We start from the raw sequence: 23,542 nt of genomic DNA, 5'->3' as shown, positions 1-23,542 counted from the left end.
TAACATAGGGACTAACCAAATCATCGCTAATTATCTCTTACCATTGCTTTAAAAGCCATAATTGACGAATGGAATGGACGAGATAATCGTGTCGAAGCTCTCAGAAGACCACAAAAAAAAAATGAATGAATATACCGGTCACTTTCCAACCACCCTGCATTTCTCTCTCTCACTGGGAGAACACCCAAATCATTTGAGAGCCACCTAGAATAGTCACTTGTCTTGAGGCCTCCCCTGCACTGGTACAGACCATAAACTGTTGCATCAGTTGGTGTATTGTTGTTGACGACGGCAAAGCTATTGTACTTAGACTAAAGAAAGATAAGGAACAGAGGGAGAATTCTAGCTCCGACGATCGAAAAGATAATAGAAGATGGAGTTTTGGCAAGTCAAGGAAGGATTTGAAGAGAATGGGTCAGATCTCATCTAGCATTCCGAAAAACAACTCAAGCGGATGCTACTTGGTTGAGGTCTTATGACACTGAGGTTGAGAAGGAGTAGAACAAGCACACATTATGGTGGTTGTGGCCATGGTATCCATAGCAGATGTTGTCGTTGCAATTGTGTAGGCGGTGGTGGCCATTCATAGAACCTAACCGATCATAACTGGTCTTTCGGCGATGGACGGGGATCTCACATCTCTCTCTCCTTCTTCTTCAACCTCACCTCCCTATTTATCCTCCCCTACCATCGCCGCTGCAACTCTTAGTAGCGACGATTTGGATTATTTTAGATCCCACCTTTTCTTTTCCTTTGTCCTATAAATACCTGCTCATCTCCAGACTAGTTTTTTTCTCTCAGATCTCTACTACCGTCGATATCTTCGGTGGCTCTCATCAGGGCTATCTCAGATTTGGGTTCAAATTAGAAACAATACAAGAGATTTTTTTTTCTCTCTCAGTTCTTTGTTGCCGTCCAATGGCTCCATCCAGTTGAATTTAAGGATGAAATGGTCATTTTACATTTTTTCGTCCATGTTTAATAGCCTTGGTAATGTTTAGACAATTGTCAAAATCAATAGGGGTAACATCAGTTAATTTTCAAACAGTAAGAGTACATCGGTGCACTTAGTCAATTAGCTAAACCATAAGGGTAGTTTAAGAAATTTACCCTAAAATAATGTCTATTTTGGTTTAGTCTCATTGTAGAAGACAGTGATCAGTGTTTTCTTTTTAAGTAGCACCTCATCACGTGATATGATAACTGATGAACTGTTAACAACGGGGACCTATTAGATAGTTTTTGAAAATTCAGGTACTAAACTACTAATAAAGAATTTTCCCAAAAGAAATGCACTCCTGTGTCGAGGACCAGCTTGAATATGACAAATATGATACAACATATAAGCCTACCATCAAAATTCAAAATACACAAACAGATCCTGATCCAAAACTCAGTCTATAGCTTTTTATAAATGTTTGGTTTAAGTGGTGTTTGGAACCGTGAGCATTTTTTTCAATAAACGCTACCACATTGGTGCCACTTCAGCATTTAATCAATCATACTGATTCATATGAATAAAGACTTGTAAAAGTTGGCATACCTACCATTTAAAGCTTCCCCCAATGATTGGATGTTTATTCAATGTTATACTGATGTGGTGCCTAATGACACCTAAAAATGTTACATTATTACTTTTCTTGGTTTTGCAAGCAAATTAATTACAAACATTTAAAAGAAAGCTATGCCCAACACATACTTAATCGTCTTACAAGTTTCATCTGTTTTTCTTGAAAAACAAAACAAAAATCATTTTTGATAGAGATGCAAGCCGATTGGGCATTTAAAATTTTTAATTACTACAATATACTTATAATGATAAATATATGACATCTCGGAAAAAATGTCAGCTTTTTCAATTTTTAATATGACACATCACCTTAACAAGGAGACCATAAAAAAGGGAGGTTTTTAGACTGCATTCCACCTCAGAAATCCTAGTAATCAATTCCGAACTGGTATGAGTGTTATAAGTGGAGCTGTTTATAATTTTGAATTGTTATAAGTCCACAATTCAAATCAGATTTCTGAGATGGAGTGCAATCTAAAGATCCCTTAAAATAACTTTCCAAATCCCGAAGCTAATCATTGCAACAGCGGTTTTATAAAAAACAAAGTGTCAAACGCAATTAATTTAGCGTTTTCGCAAGAACACTTGTAAAACAAACGCATACTCAATAATCCAGATGAATGGAGTTGGTGAACAATGAACACCACCAGAATAAGGGCCCAAAAAGGCGATAGTTTGCCCTAGAATCTAACAGGTGTAACTTTTCCACATGGTACTGTGGTGGATTGGCCATGCTATCCATGCTTCTGCTACTATTCCCCCCGCAAATTTATTAATTACTCATAATCATAAAATTAAAGGAGAACCACTGGGATTACCCTTAAACACAAGGAAATGATGTGATGAAACACAGACACAGACCCGCTTGGGCTGCCAACTTAGTTCACCATGTGGAGTAAGCTTTTTTCTCATCTTTCACTGATTATTAGTTCAAGAGGAGCTGCCATTCAAGGTGGAAAAAATAACCATCTCCTCATCGGTCAATTATTTCTTTTACAAGGTACAGAAAAAAAAATCTACTTTCTTATACCAATTGCCTCGATATCAAATTATACAGCACAAATGCCCCATATACAAATTAACACAAAGGAGGGCCAAACACCTGCAAAGCATCAACCACCATCTGCAACTATAAAAGAGAAATCCATCAAAGGATTGAGCATCCCCGAACCTGTAATAACAAAGAGCACATCAACCCCCAATAAATATTTTTCTCTATATTTCTCACCTGAATCCATTCATTCAATAGCCTTGCCATCATTGCGCAGCTTTCTCACAAGCGCATTGGTGAGCCAAAAAATGGAGTTACTAATCCTATAGCAGTGCAGAAGACGACGATCTCAATTGCAAACTTTAGTGGACTTTTGGTTTCAATTATGTGTCTTTGAAGTTAAAACAATCTCCAACATCAAGAGTGTTCACAAGCTGCAGGATACTAGATTGCACCACTTTGGAGTTTGAAGAGAGAGATTCAGGAAGATGTGGTAGGCAATCAGGCAGATATTGATCAACATCCCCAGAATGACAGAAAGAATAGAGAACAGCCCTGCAGAAAATGAACCTGGAAAATGCATATCAGTTAAATGAGCATTCACCAACAAAATAGTAGTAGTCGTTTTTGTCATTTGAATAATTCTGCAATGTCTGGACAAGATCATTACATGGAGAGATACGTTGGCCAAGCTTGGCTGGCGGTATGTCCAGCCTGGGCTAATTTTTAGTTTAAGAGGGATATTCAATATGGGACCAGTGGTAAGTCCTGACCTTTTTGTTTTTAGCGTGGAAAAAATAGGGGTGATGAAAGTTAGATGTGTAAGCCCTGCGTTCTGACTAATATTCATCTAAACCCAATATAAACCTTGTCAAATTTCAGTAGGTGAGAACTAGACATGTTTAGATAGTCACAGATGCTCATGCATTTAGAATCTCTATTTACACCCATTCGTTTTCAACATCTTTTGGTGGCTGACTCCATTTACCAGATGCTTTACCTAGGGAGGGCAAAACCAACATGCACTGTTCAGCCACCTTGATGACCTAAAAGCAAAGCAGAGAAATGAATACCTAACAATAAGCCGCCGCAGAAATGGATCAGATAAAACTTGAGCCCAGACCAGATCCAGGGAAGTGGATGTACAGAGGATAACTTCCCATTCTGAGAAGGCACTGGAGAGTATGCTATCAGCTTTGTTGTGGGCATCCTGCAAGCAGAACCCACAAACAATTTAGACCAGGGAAATCAACAGATAAGGTTCATAGGAAGATAACACTGTCCAAGTCAACTCACTATATCAGCACCCCAATGGCTAAGTCCAACCAGATGGCAGAAAGCCTGCAGAGGATCAGTGAGGAAATATGTAAATTGACTACCATTCTCTGTGAAATCAACATTGGATTGGTTCCGGACTGCTGGCTTCAGTGGAGAAAGAAGTAGGGCAGCTTTTTCTCCCCTTTCCTCACCATGTATGGCCTGAAAACATTTCATATATAGGAAGCTTATTAAAAAAACATAGTCCGAGGGTTGTCAAGGAGGAGTGGATGGCAAGCAAATTCAGTGTATTAGAACAGCAGGAAAATTGTTTGATAGAAGTAGTTTAAAATACTTAATAATTGATCAAGTTGAAAATGAACAGGAAATCTATGCCACTTGTAGAGAGGAGATTTTCCACATCTCACATCCATCCAGTATTTCTCATCACTTTTAATAATCCAATTTGGATAACAAATAACATGGTTTTCAAATGGAATAGAAATATCTGGAAAATAAGTCCAGAGCCTACACAACCCAGTAATAATACACTATGATAGCATGATGAGAGGCCCAAGAGGGCCTCAGTTGTTCCTCTCACCTCCCTTTCCAGGAAAATTTCAACCTAGTAATATTACACAATGATATCATCATGGGAGAGGCCCAAGAGGGCCTCATTTGTTCTTCTCACCTCCCTTTCCAGGCAAATTCCAGCCCAGAACCCTTGTTACATGTCAGAACAATTTCCTTCTAGTTGGTTTTTCTAAATTAAGCAATAAATGCATTGGAATGAATAGCACTTCGAGAGAACAGCAATAATAGATGGCCTCTGGATGATGCAGGACACACAGGAGATAATAATCAAAGCCATTTGTAAGTTATTTGGATCTCAACTCTAGTCTAGAGAAGGAACTCAATTAGATCCGTCATTCAACCTGAGGGTCTAAACTTACACCTTTAGCTTGATTATGGTGCCACTAAATATGTCAATTTATTACATATCCAACAAGAGCAAGATTGTGTGATTCATATATTGATTAAGCAGTTCAATCTTAGCTGGGTAGTGGGGCTCTCTGCTGTATTGGGTGTTATCTCTAACAACTTCTTGTTGTACTATTCTCTTTTTAAGTTCTAATAAATCTATTTTAAGTTGCTGATAAAAAAAATACATTGATTAAGCAAATTATGGTCAATGTGATAAAGGAAGTCTTATTTAGTATTTAAGTTTTTTAAATTAGAAGATTGTTACTTCGAGTTTTTTTAGGTAGCTGTTGATTTTAGAAACTGATTTTATAACAATACCAATCAAAGTAGCATTTTTTTATAGATAATCGAAGTAGCATTTATCAAAAAAAAATCCCAAAGCTTGAGAACAGATAATAGGTAGGACAATACACAGAAATTAGCAAACCATTAAAAAAGAAAACGGACCAGAAAAACATAAATAACAAGTGATTTCTTGAATGCATCCCTAGGACTGGTTATATACCCAAACCAGTGATCTTTTGAATGCATCCCTTACCACACAAACCAATCTTCCAAGTCATTTTCTGGTCTAGGGATCCATCTGAACAAGATATTTAGAATAGAGGCTAGTTATATACCCAAGGGTCCATAACCATAGGCCTGCAGTACTAGCAGCCATCCAATCAAAAACCTGTAACAACCAAAAGATCCCCTTGAAAGATAATATTTTTTCAGCACAATCAACATGCAAAATTCAAATCCTGTAGAAAGGAGAAGAGCTCAACTCTCAATAAGTTTCATTCCCCAACTGGCCCCAAGTAGATCAACAGAATATAACCCGTACCATCCCAGAAAACACTACCCACCTTATTCTATTGTAAGTTTTATCTATGATATTTAGACTTTAAACAGTTCTAATATTCTGATGATGGACTTGAACATACAAGGCCACAATTTTTGTGCTCTCAACAAGAAGCTCTAACCAATTAAATTAATGAGCTTTTTGAAATACTTAATTTCTTTCAGAATTTATATTTGCATATTCTTTTTTTATGAGTAAATAAAATATTAATTCAGAACTTGAAACTGACACAACATCCCTTGAAGAGGCACGAGCTGCAGCCTGCAGCCTCTCCCAACAGATTACAAGGAGACTAAAAGCAGGTTTAATAGAGACTAAAAACATGTTACAGCTGAGCCCAAAACACAACTTCTTTATTTTCCCCCTGCGTGGTAGCCATCAGCCAAAGCATTTTCTGATCTCCCCACCCACTGTATTATTAGTTTGTTAGAGATATTCCTTGTCAGCCACTTAAATTTCTTTATTTCATTCTTATAGCACCACACAGCATCCTTAGGGTTCTTCAACCACCCCACTGCCACTTTGGAATCCCCTTCAATTAATAGTTGCTCCGCACCCAATTTGATTTGCAAATTGCACTCCCTTGTAAAGCAGTTAGTATTTCTGCCCTAACAGAATCTCCAAATCCCAAATGACCCAAGTGAAGAAAAACAGCCTCTCCAAACTCATTTCTCAGAACCCCTCCCATTCCAGAAAGCCCTAAGTTGCTCGGACTGCTCCCATCAAAATTCAACTTCACACTTTAGAAGGGGGAGCCCACCTTGTAGCTACCCTATTCTTAATGGAGGAGCACCTTGCAACTGCTAACCAATTTCTCCATAAATCATTAAAAGATAATTGATGGAAAAGTTCCAAAGTCTTTAGCCAATGTATTGCCCTATTCAGCACGCATTCCTTCAAATCTTGGCTGTTCCTCATCTCTTGGAAGATCCCGGCATTCCTTTCTAGTTTCTTCCTAGATTGTTCAAATTAAAACTGCTCTAGAACATCTCCACATAACTCTTCCTCTTTTGTTAGGCCAAGTGAAGGAAGAAGGGTTAAAGATCATGCTGACTTCTGCTGGCATATTCTACCTACACCCAAACATCAAAAAAAGCCAATCCCATAACTCTATAGTAAAAGAACAGAAGATTAGTAAGTCGTAGTAATCCTCACCATGAGATCTACAAAAATTCACCAACTAGGTGAAATACAAAAGAAATGTCGTCTCTTTTGTAGGTTATTTGAAGTATTTACTTTCCCATGGAACACTTCCCAACAAAAAACCATAATCTTAGGGGGAATCAGCCTGCACCAAACTTCCTTAGAGGGAAAAACCTGTTGAGAGGAAGACTGACAAAAGGACTTAAAAGAAGCACAAGAGAAAGTCCCTTTGGACCTAGGAATCCAAACTCTTTTGTCTAGCTTAAAAGGATCTAAACAAAACTTATTGAGGAGACAAAGGAAGCTAGATAGGCATTCAATTTCCTCATCCCTTAACCCGGGATGCAAACAGATCGGATTGGATTCAAATCAGGGTATATTCAAACCAAATCCGATCGGATCTCATAAATACTAATTCAAATTTGAATCCAATTAGGATGTCGAATATCCAAATATGATCTGATTCGATTTCATTTAAAAAATAATAAATTATTAAAAGGAAAGTATAACAATTTAAATAAATAAAAACAAAAAAATACAAGTATTTTTTCAACTATTTTTATCATATATATACATGTTTTATAAAAAACTTACAAAAAATGCAATATAAATAACATATTTATAAATAAATAAATAACATATTACATATATATACCAGATTGGATAAGGGTGATTCAAATTCGACCTAATTTCAAATCGGATCTGATTATCCGATCCGGTCCAAAATAGTGATATTCGAATCCAACAAAATAGGACCAGACTTCGGACCAAATCATGATTCAGTCCATTTGCAACCCTACATACAAAAGCCAAAGGAGTTTCCAAAACAGAGAAATTTTGAGACAACCTCCTTTATACAAAGAGACAGAGAATAAGGGAAAAGGTCCTTTAAAGTAGTATCTCCCACCCAAATATCCTCATAGAACTGAACGAAGTTTCTAAAACAAGCATCATATCTAACATAGAGGTGTAATGTGGTGCACAACCCACTTTTGTGGGCCGCCAAGGCCAGCATGCAGGCTTGGGCGGGCCATGTTTGCCTGGCCTAGAACCCCTCAAAAGGGAAGCCCGGCATGGGCCTTATTGTACCAAGCTGGGTCGGGCCACGGGTAGCATGATAAAAAAAACTGGAAAAATAATGAGATAGACAAGAAATTGAAAAAAAAAATCTTAAAATTTTATTCTATATGAATTTTGAAGTATACAATTGTTTATATATGAAATAATAAAATGAAATTGAAAAAATTGGAATAAAATAGTAAAATAAAATTGCAAATAAAAATTATATCGTGTATATATATATATATGTGTGTGTGTGTGTGTGTGTGTGTAGGCCATGCTAGCAAGCCATGTTGCATTGGGCTGCGGATCATGCCTAGCATGGCCCATATTGTGTTGGCTCGCGAGTAGCACGACTTACTTTATAGCTCTAACCTAACCTAAGAAATTGAGGAAGAATATTGTGAATGGCCTTCCAAGGTGTTGCCAAATAAGCCTATCGTGATACACTAGCATCCCACCCATTTTCTGAACAATCATGAATACTTTCAGGCCATGCTAGCAAGCCATGTTGCGTTGGGCTGCGGATCATGCCTAGCATGGCCCATATTGTGTTGGCTCGCGAGTAGCACGACTTACTTTATAGCTCTAACCTAACCTAAGAAATTGAGGAAGAATATTGTGAATGGCCTTCCAAGGTGTTGCCAAATAAGCCTATCGTGATACACTAGCATCCCACCCATTCTCTGAACAGTCATGAATACTTATTCCACCACTTCATGCCATAGCTTCTCTCTCTCCAAGGGATAATTCCACAACCATTTCCCCAATAATGCTAGAGTCTTTTGAACCACATTTCATAATCCCAAACCTCCCTCCTCTTCACTTCTACACACAATCTCCTACTTGATTAGGTGATCTTTTTTGTCTATTCATGTATATTAAGTTAGAGTCCATTACTTGGTTCAATGGTAAAATATTGGACTAACAAGTGTGAAAAAATGGAATTGCCAAATGTTAGAACTGTATCTAGTCTACCCCTTACTTAGCTCAAGTGTGTGAATTGCCTTGCATCCTGTATATTTTTTGTATCATAGTTGTCAAGGTGACTAGGCAGTTTTCCATGGGCGCCTTGCCCAAACGCCCCGAATTTTGTATACTAGGCGCTCGTCCAAAGACTTAAGCGGGCGCCTACATACATCTACCAACTTTTTTTTTTAAATTGTTATTTTGATATTTTATTAGATGTTCTATTCTTTTAAAATAAAACTGGTTACATACTATCGTTATTTTATTATTAAGACAACAATACAAAGTGTTTTTCTTCTTCTTCGGTTACATGCATAAGGGTTTCTTCAGTTCGATTGGAGAGGGAGGAGAACCGAAGACTTCATTCCCCAGCCCAACTCCATCGCACCTCAGCTTCAGCAGGTAAGTTTTTCTCTTCTTCTTCTTCTTCTTCTTCTTCTTCTTCTTCTTCTTCTTCTTCTTCTTCTTCTTCCAACCCAGCTTCAGTCATTTTTTGCCTTTTTTTTTCGAAAAAACAGGGGCTCCGCCCCTAGACTCCTCCCCTCCTCCACAGCTCCACTCATTCTTCTTCTTCTTCTTCTTCTTCTTCTTCTTCTTCTTCTTCTTCTTCTTCTTCTTCCACCCCTGATTGTTCTCAGTCGCTAGTCCTAGTCTCAGTCCCCTATAACAGGGGCTCCACCCCTGACTGTTCTCAGTCGATAGTCTCAGACTCTCAGTCCCTTTTTTTTTTTTTGAAAAAACAGGGGTCTATACTCCTCCCTGCCCCTAATCCCTATACTTCTTCTTCCACCCCTATACTCCTCTCCTCCCTTCCTAGTTCCTGCACTTATTTATTTATTTTTTTTCAGTTAATAGTTAGTGTACATGCTTGCTAGTTAGTGTATAGTTAGTGTACTGTGTACATGCTTGCTAGTTATATGAAATTTATAGTTTTATACTCATTTGAATGATTTATAGAGTTAATAGTTAGTGTACATGCTTGCTAGTTAGCACAGAAAACCAATAAAATAGCTTACAAAAGCATAGATAAAGTAAAAACTCAAAAAAATTAATATTTTAAAACTCCAACGCCTAGGTGCCCTGTGGTCGCCTAGCCTCGCCTTGGTGCCTTGAAAACTATGTTTTGTATATGTTCTTTCAATTTTTCTTTCAAAAGTGGCTCCTCAAATGACTTAGGTATGTGCATTATTTTGAATATAAATATAAAAACATCATTAAGGAAGAAGAAAGAGATACAACAATAGGTGATAAGAAATCATCCAAAGGAAAAAAAAAAAAAACCCTGAAGACACTCATACAAAGACAAATTCCACAAGCTCCCCTACACAATGAAAATAGACTCCACCCACCCAACAATAACTCCTCCCTGTCCCTGACAAAACACAAAAGGATCATTCTTCAAATGTCACTCCATTCCCCTTCTTTATTCAAACTCTTCTCTCCAACCTTCTCCTCCATTATCTTCAATTTCTCTATAAACTTCCCTTGCAAAATCATCACCTCCTATAAAACGTAAACCCAAGATTTTGCACACTTCCACCTCCTTATTAACCACTTCTTCCAATTCTATCCTTCTCTGAACAACATAAGTTTTGTCAAATTCCACTTCCCTCTCTTGAGACAAATCAGCTGAACTCAAATCTTCTTCTTTATCATCTTCAAAAGGTTTATTTTTATATCATCTTCAAAAATATTTTTATATTTTTTATATATTTTCCACTTAGGCATGTGCATCATCGCCTTGCACCTTAGGAACCCCTTGCACTTCCCATAAAAAAAACTGATCCGCATCTTCAAACTCAGTAAGATGAGGTTTCCTATCTGCCAAATTATCTAAATTATTTAAATTTTAACAGATAAATGTAGACAAGTACAACATCATGAAGGGCTATCTTTCTATATAACAATAGGTGCTTATAATCATATCGCTCTAGGATAAAGCAAAAAATTATAATTTTCTAAAGCGTAAAGACATTTATATTTAAATAAAATGAACAGTTACCTATCAAAAAATAGGGGAAAAAAAAGCATAACAGTACATCAAGCCAAAAACTGTTGAAAACAAGTTTTGACAAACCTGCCTTGAATGCATGGCTATTATCACTATCAATGATCAAAAAAAGTGGTTTTCGAGTGAAAGGAATGATATCACCAGGGTAAAGCAAGTTTGAACCTGCAAGTCAGAAAGGCATCTTTGTAACAGAATCCAACATGTAACATACAAGCCATGTTATAACCTTGCAAACAAACAGCATGGATGACCACATAGAAAAGATTAAATGCATATAACAATACTTGTAACATTTGAAGGAATTGTGTAAATCAGCTTTTCTTTTTGGCTGGGGGGAGAGTACTCCTGCGATCCTGAGAGTAAAAGCAACAATGTGGTAAATATCAGCTCATACCTGCACTCCCTCTGGGACCCAGGCACAGATAATTCCGAGAACATTTTGTTGAATCTCCTGTATCACAATTAGGAGCTTCAGGCAGTGACTTTTCATGTTCACGGGTCTGAGAAACAACTTTTTTGTTTGCAGAAGCTCTTGAAGCTCTGGAAGCTTTCATTTCAGAAGCAATGCTCTGGCCAGTCTTTCCTGCATGATGATAAGTTGAGTAACTACAAATTGTTTTGGCTGGATAATCTAACTGGACTAAAGAGTAAAGAAGCAAGATTAACCTGATCCAGATAGATATATTAGAAAAATGCTATCTTGAGGGAGCTCCTCACAGATTGTGGCAATAACCTGCCCATACAGCATGTAACCTTCTATTACACTTTTGAATTGTATTCCAATTACAAGACACGAATAAGAGCCTTGTTTTTACAAAAGGAACGCAAGCTTGGAAAGAAAAGAATGAACAAACAATGTTGAAGAATATACGAACATAATTTCATTACCAAGAATATTAATTTAAGGGCCTCAACTTACAAAGTAAATGCCTGCCAAATATATACTATGAAATATACAGTCATAGCTATGGCAGCAAGAAAGGAGATATTTTCCAGATTACTGGCATACTGAATAATAGTAGAACAGCATCTAGCTTGTGAAAGATCCACATATCTCATGATGTACCCTATCCCTCATTAGATGTTAAGATGGTTTTGTTTCTTGACAAGATGGAGCAGTTATAATTAAATGCTAATGTTAAATGATTACACAGGTATTTTGGGTTTTATTTTGAAGTTTTAACTTAAGTATCCCAAGGGTTATGCATTTCTGAATTTCATTGATTCTTAGGCAGTGGATGGTTTTTAATTGTCACCCCACCCATCCCCAAACTAGTTTACATTTTTTGAAAACTATCAAATAAAATATTGATGTAACATCCCCTCCCCATCCACCTGGATGAATTTTGGTAACGTAGCAATATAGGATCCAAAATTTGAATGAAGGTGGACACCTCCAGCTGACATCAAAAGTCTCTTTGATCCAACTTCCTGTCCTTCGCCGAAGAAGATAGGTAACATCATGTGGAAGAGTGCTAGGGTAGCAATGGTAGTGTGGGAAGAAAGAAATGCAAGAATTTTTAGAGAAAAGGAGAGAACAAAAGAGGCCATGATTGAATCAATTCTGATTAGAGCGGCTCAATGGCTGAAATCCTTAGGAAACTTCTCACATATATCCATTGATGATATCATTAGAAACTGGAAGATAGTAGCAGATTCAAATGTCAATAAGCAGCCTGTTATTCCTATCTGGACCCCTCCTGAAAGAGGATTTATAAAGCTTAATTTTGATGGCAGTAGCATGGGAAACCCAGGAAGGTCAAGAACTGGAGGTGTATTCAGGGATGAGGAGGGTAAAGAGTGTGCATTATTCTCAGGCCCAGCAGGTGAAGGAGACTCACTAAGACCGGAAGTAATGGCAGTTATGGAAGGAGTGCAAAGGGCTACAACCATGAATGCTAGAAAGCTAATTATTGAAGGGGATTGATTCCAAACTGGTAGTGGCTTGGCTACAGGATGAGGAAAGTAGGATGTGGAAGTATAATAATGAGAAGAAAAAAATCAGATGGATCATAAAGGACATGGAACTGAGAATACAGTGGGTGAAAAGAACAGCTAATTCAATGGCTGATACATTGGCCAAGCAAGGGGTTGGGAGAATTCAAACATTTTGGGCACAACTGTAATTGTAATTATAACTAAAGTTAAAGGGGAGAGATAAGAGAGCTTGTCTCTCTCTCACTTTCTCTTGTACACTTTCCTTAAAATTCAATGAAGTAATCAGTTATTCATCAAAAAAAATACAGGGTCCAAAATTTCAAATATGGGATTTCCTGAAATTGCTATTTAATTTTGCATTTTTAGAATTAGGGATGTTTTGGTCATTTTATAAATTTTATGTAGGATCCAGCCTAGGAGTTTGCTTTTTTTCTGGTTGTAGTCAAGTTATTCTTAAAATTTCAGACATAGGGTAAGTAGTTTAAGAATTATTTATTTTTCTGAGTTGCAGAGGTTGAGAGCATAGTGCTGCAGGGGCAGCTTTTGTAATAACCCTTGGGTACAGCATCTTGTTGTACATGAGGCTTTTTTTTTTCTTTTAATATAACTAGTAAATGTGCAAGTGCTTTGCACAAGGCAATTCTAGATGATGATAATGATAGGAATGATGTATCCAAAATTTTCTATAAAATTCATGTATTTTTTATTTTTTATATTTTTTGTTTTTCACTATTAATTGGATGCAGATTTCAAAATCCGAATCTGATTACGTAAGCACATCATATTGGGCTACAAAGTTTTGGGTATCATTGGCAGGCCTACCTATTTTGTTGGACTCTTCTTTTTGTAATGTTTATCTTCTTAGTGTAAACTTTTTTGTTTATTTATCAAAAAAATGTAAGATTTAAAGAGGGGGAATTGTATGAGGTGAAAATTGTAGTTCAAACTACATTTTAAACCTCACAATTAAATAGGGATTAAATTCAAAAAATGGGTATTTTAGTCAAAAGAAAGTTCTACAATTTTATTCATATTTTTAATAGTAGTGTAATATGGAGTTATAGATGTGTTCAATTTTTCTATATTTTTTTATTTCTCTGTGTGTAAAAATAATACTGTTATTTACACTTTTTTGCTTAATATGTTAAATATATGATATTATACATGTGCCCAAATGTTTTTTTTTTGTAAAATTTATGTATTTTTATTTGTGTATTTTAAATTTTTATTATTTAATTATGACATTAAAGGTTGATAGATTTGACCCAAAAGTTGAACTATTGATCTCCGCTAAATAGGAAAATAATTTCATTTTTTGTTAGTTTTAGATTATGTATTTCATTTTCATCATCAATAAAAATAATTCTTGTTTATTACACTTCTTTTTTTTTAATTTGATTAATAAAAATATCAAAAATGTGTCTATTTTTTCTACATTTTTGTAATTTTCTATATTTATTTCTATTTAAAAAATTTATTATCTAACTATGACTTCATGGGTTGGCCAATTTGATTTTGATAGTTGAATTGCTTAGTCATCACTTTGATAAAGAATGATTTTGTTTTAGAGTAAGTTTTAAAATATATGGGTTTATATTGTTAAAAGTATTGGACATAGATCTAATTAGTAACATTTATTAGTGAAAATTAACTTAAATATGGGATTTAATAAGAGAGAATGGGAGTTAATACCTTAAATACAAAAGTTGATGAGACGGGATTAAATGAAGTAAAAAACATTAATTGAAATTACATTTTCAACCTTCATAATTAGAGATGAACTAAATAACAAATGTGGGCATTTTAGTCAAGAAAAGTTCCACACCCTCATTCGTACTTTTTATAATAGTATAGATATTATACTTCACCATCTATCGAAAAAATTAGTTTTTTTTTATCAGATAAAAGATTTTTATTGATAACAGAATATTGAATTACAATAGTTATAGGTTGCAGAATGCATTAATCCAATCTGCAAACACATACAAAATAGTTACAGTTTATCGAAAAAATTAGTTTTCTCTTAGCTGAAGTATAAAAATGGCAGAATTGTAATAATTCCAGAATTTTATCTATCTTCTCTCTCTACAATCTACACCCATGATAAGCAATCTTTTTATCAGCCACCTATGATCAGTAATTGCAGCCTATGAAAATCCCACATTCTCAAGTTCAAGACATTATTCAACAATCTCTGATGGCCCAACTAGGACAGTTTCTCATTAAATTACCAAACCTACTACTTTTAACTCCCTTAGAGAGTCTTAAACATCCATAACCATATTGAGTGAAAACTCAATCTAAACCAGCTACCTCCCTTAGTTTTCCATCTTTAATGATACCTTAAAACTATCTCATCAGTTTTAAGCCTAACTGCAATTCCCAGCAAATTATTCAGTTCTTTCACCAAGAAACCTTTTTGTCTTTTGTGCCAACCCCCAATTATCTTCATGTTAAGTCATCCTTCATAAGTCCTTATCACCTTCCTTTCTACCAAATTTAATTTCAAAACTCTACCTACAACCCAGTTTCCAGAATTATGGGTTTTCTTAATGAAGCATACTTTTTGTCCTTGTGTACAAGATGTACTTAGAACTTTACCAAATTTGGCTGCCTATACAACCATCCATTCTAAGCCTTAAATACAAAGTATCATTTAAGAAATCTAACAATAGACTTATTTTCTTCAATTCAAAAGTGGCAATTCCTGTTGTTAAGCCAAGAGACCCTTCCCAACCCAATAATCCAATCAAGCTTCATCCCTATGCTAATTTAACTTATCCCATAGTTATCAAGACAGAAAGGCAAGACCAAGTGACAGAGTACTGCTTGTTTCAAGTTCTCACTGGTTTGACAGTAATTATTGAAAAATAACACCATTATTTTCTACTGAAAAAAATATATTAAAAGAAAGTCAATAGTAATGAATTGTGTAATATCAAGATGCATTGCATGATTAACTTCACATGGTAATACTATTAATCATAAATTTTTATAATCACTTCCGTTTAGCAAGGCAGAAAGACATTTAAAATAAGATAAAATGCTCTAATGCCTTTAGAACTCACAGCTATCAATTGACTTGCTGATGGACGATGGAGAATAACTTTCCTTGGATTTGGGGGAAGGGTTGGATCAGTCATATCAGCAGCAAGGTTTATATCAATAAGTCCAGAGGCTACAGACTGATCATTCAAAGCACCATTACCGCTTGATTCAGCGGGACGCTCTTGGTAGAATGAGCCACTTGGTTCCCACTCCAAACACTGAAGCATCCTAAAAGTGTCCAAAGTAAACTCTGTGAACTTGACCTGAAAGTACACAACACAAGTAACTATGCAGCTAACTCCTTCAGAACTATATATTGCATAAATACGATAATATGACCTTTATTGTAAGCATTGATTTGTTTACCTCATTTCGGTGATAGCTCATCAGCAATGCATCTTGCAACCTCACAACCCTGTTTGCATGAAAACGAGCCAAATGTGGTTGTGAAGTTGCATATGACTCAAACAAAACACAATATCTGAGGGGCCTATTATTCGTAAAGGCTGTATCAACTTTCAAAAACCGGACAATTTCTTGCACTACTTGCTTCCACTCTCTAAAATTAGTTTCCTGAGAAGACATTCAAAAAGTCATTCCAAAGAAAGAATCCAGGGGAAAATCTTAATGGTGATTATGTGATTGACATTGATAGTCACACTTATGTTACATCATATGGTTTCATATTCACCACATGAGACCAATAAAGAAACCAAGAGGGAACTAAAAACATTAAAAGAATAAAAAAAAGAATGATCATTTAAGTACAATTTCACTAAGAACATTGAAATAGACTACCATTTGACTTGAGATTAGTATTTAACAGGTTTCATTATCCTCCTCTTTACTACATTTGAACTACAATTGGCAGATTTCTTAACTAAGCTTCTAACACAAACTTATCATGATTTTTAACTTACAAACTGATGGTGCCACTTCAGCCTCAGCTAGTGTAAGTAAAAGAGAGGTCATGAGGTAAATGTACTTGCCCTTCTTATATATATTGATCCTTTGCTGTCATGTCAAGTGTCAACTCAGCTAGACAACCCTTTCTGGAGCAGCATCAGATCTTTTTTTATACTTGAAAGAAAGAACAATAAGTAGCAGAATAAAAAGAAAAGATAATGCTCAAACACTCACAAAAATGTGATAACCAGGTATAATTGTCAAGGCATTACCTCAACAACAAGGCATTTGGTGGTGCACCCAGAATGAATACCATGAATTATGTTAAAAGACACTTGTCTAGGCAATTAGGCACACCATGAGGCAATAAGGCAATTACCCAGGTGACCAAAATTACAAAGTTTATGCCTTATTGTAATATTATTACCAATCATGCATCTTTTTAACACATCCAATCGAATATGTATATTATTTATGCTTTGTTCCAGGGTTTTACAGTTGAAACATAAAAAGATCAAAGAGCTTTGGAAAGAGAGAAAGAAAGAAGGATAAAAGAGGACCCCTTTGTTTTTTTTTCCTTTTTTTTCTCTATAACTACTCTTTCATTCTCTCTAAAATTCTTCTATTAGTATGAAATAATAGCCTTCTTCAGTTGCTAAAATTTTTTACATGCAATTGCTCTTTTAAATATTTAATTTTTAAAATATTATGATTGATTTAAAATGAAACTGTATTTTAAGTATGATAATTTGTCATATTTTGATAGAAATTCACTGTTATTCAGTAAAGAACATTCCTATTTTCAATTTAAATGTATTATAATTCGGCCTGCCTTTGAGTTCTGTTAGTCTGGTAACAGCCAAGAAGAGAGAAGAAGAAAGAAAGAGAGAGAGAGAGAAAGGAGGAGAAAAGGAGAGAAGAAAAGTCTGGTTCGAATTAGAGAAAAATTACTCTCCCATTCGGCCAGACATGTTTTATATTACTAATATAATGGAAAAGACACATATGCCCTTATTTAAGTGAGGGACACTAGTTCTAATATAATATTACAGATCAGCAACCTCAACATAAGTATAAAGACAGAAATACCCCTACACTAACAAAATGCATCTTGATTGGTACAACAAAACTAGGGAATTAACCTAGAATTTAGGCTTTTTTTTATAAAATTATATTGCCTAGGCACCTAGGCAATTAGAAACTCCATTTGCACCTATCACCAATATGCCTTGTCAACCATGAAAACAGGCTAGCCCCACAACTACCTACTTGATGTAGGACAAATAGGACAAAGTCCTATAGATCAAATCTATAGGTTCAATAAACAAGAATCAACAAATACGTAAATTATAGGGGAAATTAAGCTAATGAATGCTTCAGAATTGATTTAGGATGGTTCTAGACTTATATCATGTTCAGCAAAGAGACCGTTGGGTTTAAGATAAAGAAAGGATGAAATTTTGATTGTGTATGGGTACAGGAGAAACCAAAGTGAAAGTGCAACCTTTAGGAGCACAAAGAACAGCCTGAAATAGCTCTGTAAGTTATAAGGTACCATGTAGTATATTCTAGCTATATTTTCAGGCCGTATAGGGGAAGGAAACTCCATCAAGGCAGTGTTGCAAGGCCTAAGATTAGCAAGGAAGCTAAACCTAAGGTGGTGATAAGTTGACTGCAATAGAACAAACAAGGATCATAGCAGTACAGGAATGATTTCAAAAATTAAGAACTTTAGCATAATTGCTGAAACATAAGCTTTAAATGTACCTACATATCTGCAAACGCAGTGGCAGATGCCATGGCCAGACACAGAATGTATAGAGGAAAGTTGTTTTGGGGTACTTCGTAATAGCAAATGAATGCAAGGTGTGGGGGCAAGAGCCAGCCGACCTCATTAAACAAATGCTGGGCATTCTTGTACCATATTGGTCCCATACTTAATGAAATAAAAGATTACCGTTCCTGATCAGAGAGAGAGAGAGAGAGAGAGAAGCATGTAGTGCTTGTCTTCTGTAGCAGCATCGATCTATCTGCTAGCCCCTTGGCTCAAGAAAGCCAGCCTATTTGCAGAGCAAAGTCATACATTTAAGATAACACAACTTCTTGCCACTACCCGTTTAGAATATAGGGACGCAACCAGCTTGCATAGATGCTCCCATTTAAGTAAGTCTATGGTCCACTGAGCCAATCAGGAACTTTCACATATCATGTTTCCAACATGAAATAGAGAACATACTAACTTTGTTCATGCCTGCCTCTATTGGATATGTTCAAGATCATTACCCAAAGTCTATGGCCCACTAACCCAATCAGGTATTTTCACATACCCTGTTTCCAACACGAAATAGAGAACATAATATTTTTGTTTATGCCTGCCCTTATTGGATATGTTCGAGATCATTAACCAAATTCTCTATCTGTGAAAGCTAGTTAACGAGGAGTTGGAAAGTAATCCGATGGTCCATGACAAGTCTAACTAATAAAATTGACATAACATATAAAATACCGAGCTCATTGGTTTCCAATTAAGGTGGGTAAGGTGCAAGGAAAGATTAGAATGCAATTTTGTTCACTTTCTCTAAGTATCTTCTTTTCTATGAACCAAGTTTCCAGATCAGCAATGGAAGCTACTCAATCTTATTCATAAACCAAGTTTCCAGATCAGCAATGGAAGCTACCCAATTTTATTCATAAACCAAGTTTCCAGATCAGCAATGGAAGCTACCCAATTCATTTCTTACCTTTCTTCTTTGATAACTTTCCAGAAATAGAAAGACTATGATTTAGGCAACCTTATTGTTTTTCTTTTTCTTTTTTTTTTCTTTCTTTCTTTCTTTTTTGCCTAGCTTCTTTGATGACTTTCTGGAAAAACGAGAAGCTCTATAGACTGTGGTGGTCTTTCTGTTTTTGCCAAGATTATTCGATTTTACCATTTTCCCTCAAACAGCGTATAAATTAAAGATTTTTAAAGAGCAACTTATGAAACCCTTGTACCAGTTATGAAGTATAAAACATCCATATTATTTCCAAATGGATAAATGTACCATCCAAATTCAAGTACTATCTCCAAACATCATAAAACATCTTATCAAGCCCAGTCAACTAGGATGGCATGAATCAACACCCTTCCAACTAAACTAGAATCCTAACTTGATACCTAATCATGATCTGGGCCACCTGGTCGGAATGAAATCACGGGTCTTGATGAAGTATGCAAGCCAGATGGCAATAATATTCTTCTACGGACAAATAGGAAATTCTAGCGTTCATCCAGAAATTTCTCAAGCTGTAATTATAACTGTCATTGACAACAAAGAGAAGGAAAATTAAGGGAAAAAAATGAAATTGGGGTTGGCAAGTTGCATTGTGATCTTCTTTCCTTAAAACAACAAATTAATATGAGATAATTGCTTTAGATCACCCATGAAACCTATAAATTATCCACATATTCTTCAATCCAAAACTTTTTACTATCAAACCAACGAATTCCAAGATTTGTTAAAAGAACAATACACAATAATATATAAATATGTACCATAAGAAATACAGCAAGAAAGTTACCGGAAAAGTAGCCTTGCAATCATCCACGAGAGCCTTGAACCGCTCCGCAAGCACCTTCACCATCTCGGATCGATTCAAGAGCAACGAAACTACAAGAAACCTCGCATAGAAGCGCAATTCCTTGTAACGCAAGCCCAGCAAGTTCATATCCTTAGTCGAGCCTTTTGTTCCCGCGAAATAGCCCCTGTTAAGGATCGCTTCGTAGAAAATGTAAGCCTCGAATAAAAACCTGGATTCGCTGGTTCTCATATACTGCCCGAAGTAAAGCTGACCGATCCGAGACGCGATTTCTCCAATTTCCCATCTCTGCAGACCCAACTCGACGAGTTTCGCCCGGTTCTCCTGCTGAAACTTCCAGAGCTTCGTATAAGCCTTGAAGACCTTACGAAAATAAAATTGCTGTCCTCGCCCGTACGGCAGCACGTCCCTAACCCTAGCGAACTTACGGTCCGCACTCTCTACCAGATCGCGGAATGTCTTGGCGACGTCGGTAGTATCGCCCATGGTGGAACGTTAGTTCTCCAGGTAGGCACCGGCGGTGGTCATGTGCGCCAGAAGTGTATTGCAATTTGCAACCACGAAACAAGTGGAGGTGAAGGTGAAGAAGGAGAACACAGCGCGACAGGAGCAGAGCTTTCTCAGATTGCTGTCGGTGCGTTGGCTTTGAACAGTGAACTAAATTCTGCCTACTTCCTTTTGTTTTGTTTTGTTTTGTTTTGCTTTCCTGATTGACAGTGGCGGCGTTCAGAGTTCAGACTACAGAGGAAGAACAAGAGATTCTAATGATTTGATCAATAGTAACGCTTTGCAGCCATGGAAGTAAGATGACAGACGGTTTTTACATTCTTTTTTTATTTTTCTCCCCCCAGATTCCTAGTCCCAGACTCTTCAATCTTTTTTTTCTTCTTTGCCGGTGCCCGGTGGTTGAGTCTGCCAGAAATGTCGAATCTTTTGATTATCTTCTTCAATGGACACTGTCCCTCACCGCCCTGCTGTTTACTTTAGACGACAGAAGACGTTTAAAGAGCTATTTTGATCGGAAAACGAAATGTCTCTTTTACCCTTAAACTTAATCTATTGACATTTTCTTTTTTGTCAACTGTTGACGTATTAGATGTAAAGACGGCTTACAGTTCAAATGAGGTGTCACGTTTTCTTAGCGATTGATCTATCAAGCAACATAATAATCAGGTAAAAAGGACTAGAGTGGAATAGTAACAATCGTTGAGACCACTGTCGGAATGCTTTGATAGTGGGACCGAGGACCCACGGGCCCATTTTCAATGGATCGCCTCCTGTCTACTGATTACGATAGTCTACCTAGTTAGTATCTGTTTCTTTAGGGTCGGATGAAGGTCTATTTGGTCTAATTTAGCATCACAAGGGTACAAGTGTCTTTGTATAAAGTTACAACGACGGAAAGCAACGTTAATATTATAAGAAGACTAGAAGAGGTTTTCTTACGTAATTGTCCTTGCGATTTTTACAGAGGTACACTCTTGGTTTTATTTTTTACTATTTGAGAAGATGCCGTTGAAGCTTGATAAGTGTGCTTCACAAAGGCGGGTAGGTCCAACTAAGACCAGGAATCTTGGTATATACTGTTTTCCCGTGGTAAATCCTGATCGTCTAATAGGCTGCAAGGAAAATTTTCAATTAGATCGGGCACGGGTTAGGGTAAGGGCCCATTGAAGTTTTGACAAATTCCAAATCCAGCCCGACCCAAGTTGCACAGATATCTAAAATGATCAATCAACCCAATCGCTATCTTCAGTTTCACCACCCCACCAGTAGTACAACCCTTTGGATTTATTCCGGACTTGAAACATGAGGCGGTTTAAATTCTGGCAAGGTTGAGTTGAACTGGAAGGATGATCAGTAAACGGAATGGGTTCGGATTGGTTTTACCTAGGTTCAAATTTGATACCCTATTAAGAGAATTGATCTTTCGGATTGACTTTGGATCCAATCTGGATATTGTATATCATTGACAATTTAAATTTAAAATATTAAAACATATTGTTCATAAAATAAATTAAAAATAACTTTAACATTGTATATCATAGAATAAAATAATTTAAGACTTTCCTGAGACTTTGAGCTATAGTCCTCCAGTAAATATATGATAGTTAAACCAAATTTTATTAATTTCCTCTTGAATTTGACATCTTTTCCCTTTGTACGATCAAATTATGAATTATGAAGTAGACTGGATGGTAAAAACCCCTTTTGCTTTTAGAAAATAAGAACAATTGTCACGCAGCAAACATAATAAAGGGTCTATTTGGTTCGCTTCTTGAATTGGCATTGGAATTGAATCCCTTGTAAGAAAAATCAAAACCGTTTATTCTTATAAACTGTTTGATTCAGATCAGAATTAGAACTCTATTCTATTAGGAATGGGAATTCTATTTTATCCAACCAAATGATTGCATCCCGATTCCAACTCCAGAGCCCTATTCCCATGAATCAAATGAGCCCTAAATAGCTTAGCATGTGTTTGATAATAAGTCATTTTCATTTACAGCAAAATCTATAAGGAGGGAGAGAGACCACTCGAGACCCTTGCAAGTCTTTTCTGCTTGTTATTTCGATCAATTTCCAGTTTGAAAAAGGATAAAACAGGCTATAATGAAGAACTGCATATGAATGTTTGGTTGATGAAACCACAGTGGAAAACAGACTTGCTTTGCGACTGTGAGGTCCCGTTTCATTGAATAACTCTATTCCTAAACGCCCCTTTACTGTGGTAATACATTTCATGTTATCTTTGGAGGTGTTTGATATAGTGCCATTATTGTGGATGTGTTTTGGATTAATCAATATAAATTTGGGAGAGGGATTTTCCTAATTGAAATGTTTTGAAAAATGTTTCAAATTGATCAATACATTATATCAAGGTTTCTAAAATCAAACCGGACAATGAACCATTCAAGGGTCTGGTTCTTGGGTCAAACAGTCTACCTGTTCAAATCAAATAGATAGCTTGTTCTGACAAAAAATTAAAAATAAATAAAAATAAAAATGACAAAAAATTATTGTTCGAATAAATCAACAATTCGCTGACCAAATCTACAGTTTTTGGCCAAAAGACGGTTTTAGAGTGAAATGGAACCAGCCAAGTGACTGATTCCTGATTTTTCTGATCCGACCATCCAATCCAATCCAATTCTAAAAACATTATGTTATACATATATTTAATGACACTCATATATAATGTAACAACAATATATAATAATACTCTTATAAATTTGTATTAAT

General features: G+C 36.1%; 1 protein-coding gene across 3 annotated transcripts; it reads right to left on the bottom strand.

The window, feature by feature from the left end:
• Nucleotides 1-2,461: 2,461 nt before the first annotated feature.
• Nucleotides 2,462-21,272, bottom strand: LOC104608640 (uncharacterized). Of its 3 annotated transcripts, none has more exons than XR_737131.3 (10): nucleotides 20,282-21,272; nucleotides 16,181-16,387; nucleotides 15,835-16,077; nucleotides 11,495-11,561; nucleotides 11,223-11,411; nucleotides 10,899-10,990; nucleotides 3,858-4,040; nucleotides 3,635-3,771; nucleotides 2,799-3,131; nucleotides 2,462-2,699 (listed from the first exon to the last, which is right to left on the bottom strand). XR_737131.3 is itself a non-coding variant. In XM_010274681.3 (9 exons), the coding sequence occupies exons 1-9, from the start codon at nucleotides 20,783-20,785 to the stop codon at nucleotides 2,945-2,947; spliced, it is 1,809 nt and encodes a 602-aa protein (XP_010272983.1). In that variant the 5' UTR covers nucleotides 20,786-21,272; the 3' UTR covers nucleotides 2,462-2,944. The 3 variants fall into 3 exon arrangements, 1 of the variants encoding a protein (XP_010272983.1); XR_016078338.1 differs by having other exon boundaries at nucleotides 2,462-2,693; XM_010274681.3 differs by having other exon boundaries at nucleotides 2,462-3,131.
• Nucleotides 21,273-23,542: the final 2,270 nt, after the last annotated feature.

Source organism: Nelumbo nucifera, chromosome 1 (genome assembly GCF_055504915.1).
Source record: "Nelumbo nucifera cultivar China Antique chromosome 1, China Antique-T2T, whole genome shotgun sequence".
Taxonomy (NCBI): Eukaryota; Viridiplantae; Streptophyta; class Magnoliopsida; order Proteales; family Nelumbonaceae; genus Nelumbo; species Nelumbo nucifera.
This window is presented reverse-complemented; position numbering and strand designations above follow the sequence as displayed.